Source organism: Mirounga leonina, unplaced genomic scaffold (genome assembly GCF_011800145.1).
Source record: "Mirounga leonina isolate KUSES-001 unplaced genomic scaffold, KU_Mleo_1.0 Mir_170, whole genome shotgun sequence".
Classification (NCBI taxonomy): domain Eukaryota; kingdom Metazoa; phylum Chordata; class Mammalia; order Carnivora; family Phocidae; genus Mirounga; species Mirounga leonina.
Window position 1 is genome coordinate 28720852 of NW_023270433.1, and position 5900 is coordinate 28726751.

Below are 5900 nucleotides of genomic sequence, written 5' to 3' on the forward strand. Positions count from 1 at the left end.
AATGAATTCTGTTAGTTTGAGTATGAGACTTAGAAATGGAGGCAGCAGAAGAAGCAGGTGTGAGTTAGAAATGAGAATTGGTTTGAAAACTATAAACACTAATCTGTTCTCTAGCTGCTAATCTGAGGAAAAGACTTCAACCAATGCCTCTGTGAACAAAGAAAGGAAGGAAAGACATAAACAAAAATGGATATCTGGACATTTCATTTGAAAAATAACTAAGGGACAAATAACAAAAGTATAGGGATCATGAAAAATAATTCAAAGACAAAGGGACCTCCAAGCTAAAAGCTCAAAGGTAAAAACATTCCCCTAAATGAGTCATTATAAAAAGCAGAATGAATTCTAGAGAAGTTGCACTTTCTCAATGAAATAAAACTATAAGGAGAGCGTTGGCTAACATTAAAAGACCAGAGAATTAAGATGTAAGTGGGTAGATAAGAAAAGTTTGTAAGTAAACTAAAATGCATTAAAGGGAATAAGAGGAAAAATAAACCATGAAGAAAATAAAATTAGAAATATGGAGGATAAATGTGAAAATTCATAAGACTAGAAAAGAAACCATAAGACAAAACACAACACAGCAACAATAAATGGAAGAGAATAATACCATAAGGCCCGTGCACAAAGATTAAAATGACTCACTGTGTCTGTGGATCTATTATGTTACAGTTCAGACTTCTGCCTTGTTTTTAAATCCCAAGATTTACTTCATTCTTCCTCTAAATAAAACCCTGGGTCTTGTTTATCCAGAATATATCTGATTCTAGAGTAGATTTTAGACATATACATATTTACACACACTGTCACTCATAATTTATACTAATGCTGTCCTATATAAAGTTGTAATATTTGTTGGGTGTTTTTTATATAAATTACAAATAGTGACAGTATTTGTATGCTGGTCAATAGCAGGTACCACTGATATCTGGCTATCTCTGAGTAAGGTAAAACATCCGATGCAGATCATACCAGACCATTTACATGTCATGGACCCTGGATCCAGCTCCTAAACCATGTTTTCTGAGACATCAAAGAAACCTAAACTTTAGGCCATGAGTCTTATCCAAGAGTGAAGAAGCAAGCTATGGACTGGGATACCAAAAACTTTGCTTTAGATGCTAGAGAAACAAACTAGAAGTCAAGAAACTAGAGACTGAACAAGGCTAAAATAAAAGAAAGATCAAGAAAAATTTAAAAATCCAAGATTAGTTATGGTTCAGATTGCCTTTGTGTCCTTCTTTAAGAGACTGTACATAATCAAATGATATTGCAGCCTTCTCCGAAACACTATATTAACGGGGCACCTGGGTGGCTCAGTCAGTTGAGCATCTGCCTTTGGCTCAGGTCGTGATCCCAGCATTGGGCTCCCTGCTCAGTGGGGAGTCTGCTTCTCCCTCCACCCCTCCCCACTGCTCATGCTCTCTCTCTCACTCTCATGCGTACGCTCTCTCTCACGCGTGAATAAATAAATTAAACCTTTAAAAAACCCCACTATATTAGCATGTTTTAGCTACTAGCCCTCAGGATATTATCAATTCAAAATATTAGTTTTAATTTTTTTATTTTAAAAATTTTTTAAAGACATTACAGTTTTTTTAAAACTAGAATCTTTCCTGCTTTCTGGTTGTTTCCTCTTTCTCTAGAAGATCCTTCCCAAACTCCTCTTCATAGTGAGGATTCATGAGCTAATCTTGTCTTGTCACTTTACAGGCTCCCTACATAAGTATGTCCAAATCCATGACTAAATATTGTCAGAGATAAATACAGCTGGACTTTAGTTAAAACAGTTAAAATGGCTTTTATTCAGTAACTACTGAGAGTAGGGGAAAGAACTGAGCTCCGTTCTGATTTGTGCACAGACAGTTGTTTTAAAGGAAGAATGAGGGAGTCTGGAGGGGGAATAGCAGGGGCTTGAGCACAGTCAAGGAAGTGAAAGATCAGAGTCAGAAGGGGTTGTTTGGGAAACCCATCTGGGTTTGCTTACTGGCACTCATCAAAGTTAGGCTCCTATCCTCCCCCAGACACTGGAGACAGGGGCTCTATCTTCAGGTGTGGAACAAACAGCAAATTCTTTTGGCAGCCTTGATTTTTCTCAGCCAAGTACTTTATGGGAATTTAGGGATGCACCCCAGAGAGGCTACTAGAAACTGTGTTAGTGTTTATTCAAGTCTTTATAGGCCAAAGTTGAGGCCTAGTCAAGAGGGCTCAGAGGCGCGTGGCAAGTTTGGTCAAGAGAGTCTTTATCCACATGTACAGATTATTGTCTCTTGTACATATATAGCAATTCCTCTCGTAAAGTAAACACCTGCTACCTGGAATGTCTGACTAAATGTTCCACAGACAATTGAAACATAGTAGGTCAAAAATTAGTTTATCTCCTCATAAAATTAGTTTATCTCCTATTTTGGTTATTGAGACTACGGTCCCCAAAATTGTGGAATTAGAAACTTAAACTAAAAGGGATCTCCCTTCTCATAATATACATCCACCTTGACCTAAAATCACTTCATTATTGCTGAGATGTATCTATTGTATTTTTTAATATCTAAGTATATATTTTATCCTTTTTGTCATGGATTCCAGCAGAATCTTTATTTTCTTAACTATTATCTTTTCTTCCAGTCTCCTTTTCTCTTCAGACCAACCCAAAAGCCAATTTTTACATAGCTTATAGTAAAATCATGGCTTAAATGCATTATTTGATTTTTTCCACCTATGATAAAATAAATCCTTATTTATAAGGCAATGACTTCATGAACTTGGCCCATATTTCTGTCATTATTTACTAATTACTCTGCACTCCACATCAGGAAGTCTGTGTGTGTGGGGGGGGGGGGTGTTTATTTCTGCCTTTGTATTTGCACTTACCATTTTTACTCTCTGGAAATGCTAGTCTGAGTGTTTCACCAAATCAATTTCTACACTTATTCAAGAGTGAGGATTTTGAAGAGTGTTAGAGAGTAAACAGTTGTTTGATACCATTTATTGAAAAGTCTAATGGTTTGATATATATCTAAATGGAATTTTGGGGGAAGGTCTTGGAAGGAAAAATAAAATTCTTTATACCTTTTATCTTCCTGGAGAAAAGTTCCCTGGTATAGTAGAGCCCTATAACTATGGAGAGTAAGCTATGTGGTTGTAAATGGTTTCCATTCTCAATATAAATGCATACATAAGTCTGGGAATTTATTGTTGATCTAATTATTATTGTTATAATAATCCTACTTTTACCTCTGGACCAGTGTGACCTAAGGAATGAAGGATTACACAAGAGTCTTAAGACTTGATAAAATAAATTTATGCACATCCAACTGGTCCTTTTACTGCCTGTTTCTTATGAAAATAGATCAGATTAATGTAAACTGGTAAATTAACTTACTTTAAATTTGATATACATATGAAAGCATGTGTAATTTCAGAAAACTATAAAGATATTTTGTAAAGATGTTTTCTCCAAAATGTCCAGTTAAGGAAGTAATTTGTGAAAAAAATATTGAACTTATAAAGCAAAGTTAGCAGATCCTCATTTGTTAGATTTCAGTACATAGAAATTGAATTAGAAAACAGAAAATTTATCACTTTTGTCAATTTCTTTCCATCACTTCAACCTGTTATTCTTTATATATTATCCTGATTTATTTTTCTTTGTAGAATTTATCAACATTTTATAGAGCTACTTCTCAATCTATTTTATCTACTTTCCTACCCACCCCTCCTACTTTGTAAGTTTCATAAAATCAGGAACTTTGTCATCCCAGATTTTAGGATAGTGCCTTGGACAAAGCAGATGCTCAACAAATGTTTGTTGGGTAAATAAATGAAATAATGATACTTTCCTCTTGATTGTGAATTACTTGAGAACAAGTGAAATATTTTAGCTATATATTGCACTCCGTATAGTTGTAGTTCTCGACATGATTTAGGGACTCAAATAATATGTAGTATCCAACAGAGTGGATAGATTTTACTAAGATAGGAAACTTTAAGACATCAAGTAGGCAGTTGGAGAGCTGAGTGTGAGACTCAGAGAAACCGTTTGATGAAGTAAGGTGGGAATAACTGGAAGATTAATGTCAGGGGGAAAATAGATAAGCATAAACACAGATATAAAAACAAATATGGTAAGTTCCAGGATGTAAGCACCTAGTGAATTACATTCCATCAGTGATTTCCTCCTTTTTTTTCCTCAGTTCAAGTTTAATAGAAACAACAAAAGACAAAAAGTGATGCCCTACTATTGTACATAACAGTTGGCCTGCCCCATAACAGCTCAGGCCCTTCTCTCCAGAGGAAGAAAGGCTGGCCTCCCCAACCCCTGCAGGAAAGGCCTGTCCTGTCCCTATAGCACATCTGCACAGAGTCTAAAGTCTTATGTTCTAAGCATGACAATAGTACAAAAGAGATTTTGTTTTCATGGCCACCTACTGCAGCCCAGCCCTAAAATGATCTGGCGCCCACTTCTGCTTAGAGAAATATTCTTTGCTCTTCTGGACATCAGGCTTCATGGTATCACTGCCAGGCTTCCAGCCAGCTGCGCACACTTCCCCATGCTTGTCAGTAAACTGGAAGGCCTGAACCAGTCGCAGAGTCTCATCCACAGAGCGGCCGACAGGAAGGTCATTTACCGTGATCTGCCTAAGGATACCTTTATCATCAACAATAAAGAGGCCCCTGAATGAGATGCCTTCATCAGCCTTTAAGACATCATAATCCTGAGCAATGGTACACTTGGGGTCTGATACCAAGGGAATGTTCATGGGTCCCAGTCCTCCTTGTTTCTTGGGTGTGTTGATCCATGCCAGGTGACAGAAATGAGAATCCACAGAAGCACCAATCACTTGACAATTGAGTTTCTTAAATTCTTCTGCCCTGTCACTGAAAGCAATGATCTCCGTGGGGCACACAAAGGTGAGGTCAAGAGGGTGAAAGAAGAACACAATGTATTTTCCTTTGTAGTCAGATAGGCTGTCTTTGAACTGGCCATCTGGCCTAACAGCCGTGGCTTTGAAGTTGGAGGCAGGATGCCCAATTTTGGCATTTCCTAAAGACATCTTGCTATTGGCAGCTCTGAGAACAAAAATGCCGAAGACAAGGCAGGAAGAAGACGCCAGTGATTTTCTCCTTTTTGAACAGAATTGGTTCCCATCAAGAAGTTTCCTGGTTTCTCTCTTCCTCTGCATAACTATTTTTATTTTTTTAAAAAATCTTTGTATCCCTTACACTCATTTCTCCCACCACCTACCACCTGCCTCTGGCAACCAGCAGCCTATTTTCTGTATCTGTGAGCTTAGTGGTGTTTTATGTTGTTTTGATTTGTTTTGTTTTTGTTTGTTTTGGATTGAACATGTGGGAGAGATCATAAGGTATTTGTCGTTGTGTGACCTATTTCATCTAGCATAATGTTCTTGAGGTCCATCCATGTTGTCACAAATGGCAATATTTCTTCTTTTATGGATGAGTAATATTTCACTGTAAATATACCACAGTTTTTTTATTCATTCATCCATCAATGGACACTTAGGTTGTTTCTGTATCTTGGCTATTGTAAATAGTGTTGCTGTGAGTATGGGGATGCATATATCTTTTATAGTTAGTATTTTGTTTTCTTCAAATAAATACCCAGAGGTGGAATTGTTGGATCATATGGTAGTTCTACTTCTAATTTTTTGAGAAACCTCCATACTATTTTCCATAGTGGCTTTGCACCAATTTACATTTCCACCATCAGTTCACAGTGGGACCGGTTCCTTCTCTCTACATCCGTGCCAGCACTTGTTAACGCCTTGTCTGTTTGCTAATAGTCTTTCTAACAGGTGTGAGGTGATATGTCATTGTGGTTTTGATTTGCAGTTCCCTGACAATTAATTACATTGAGCATCTTTTCAGATACCTGTTGG

General features: G+C 37.1%; 1 protein-coding gene across 1 annotated transcript; it reads right to left on the reverse strand.

Moving 5' to 3' along the window:
• Positions 1-4409: 4409 nt before the first annotated feature.
• LOC118018212 (peroxiredoxin-1-like) lies at positions 4410-5054 on the reverse strand. The gene has a single exon (XM_035016665.1). The coding sequence runs from the start codon at positions 5052-5054 to the stop codon at positions 4425-4427; it is 630 nt and encodes a 209-aa protein (XP_034872556.1). The 3' UTR covers positions 4410-4424.
• Positions 5055-5900: the final 846 nt, after the last annotated feature.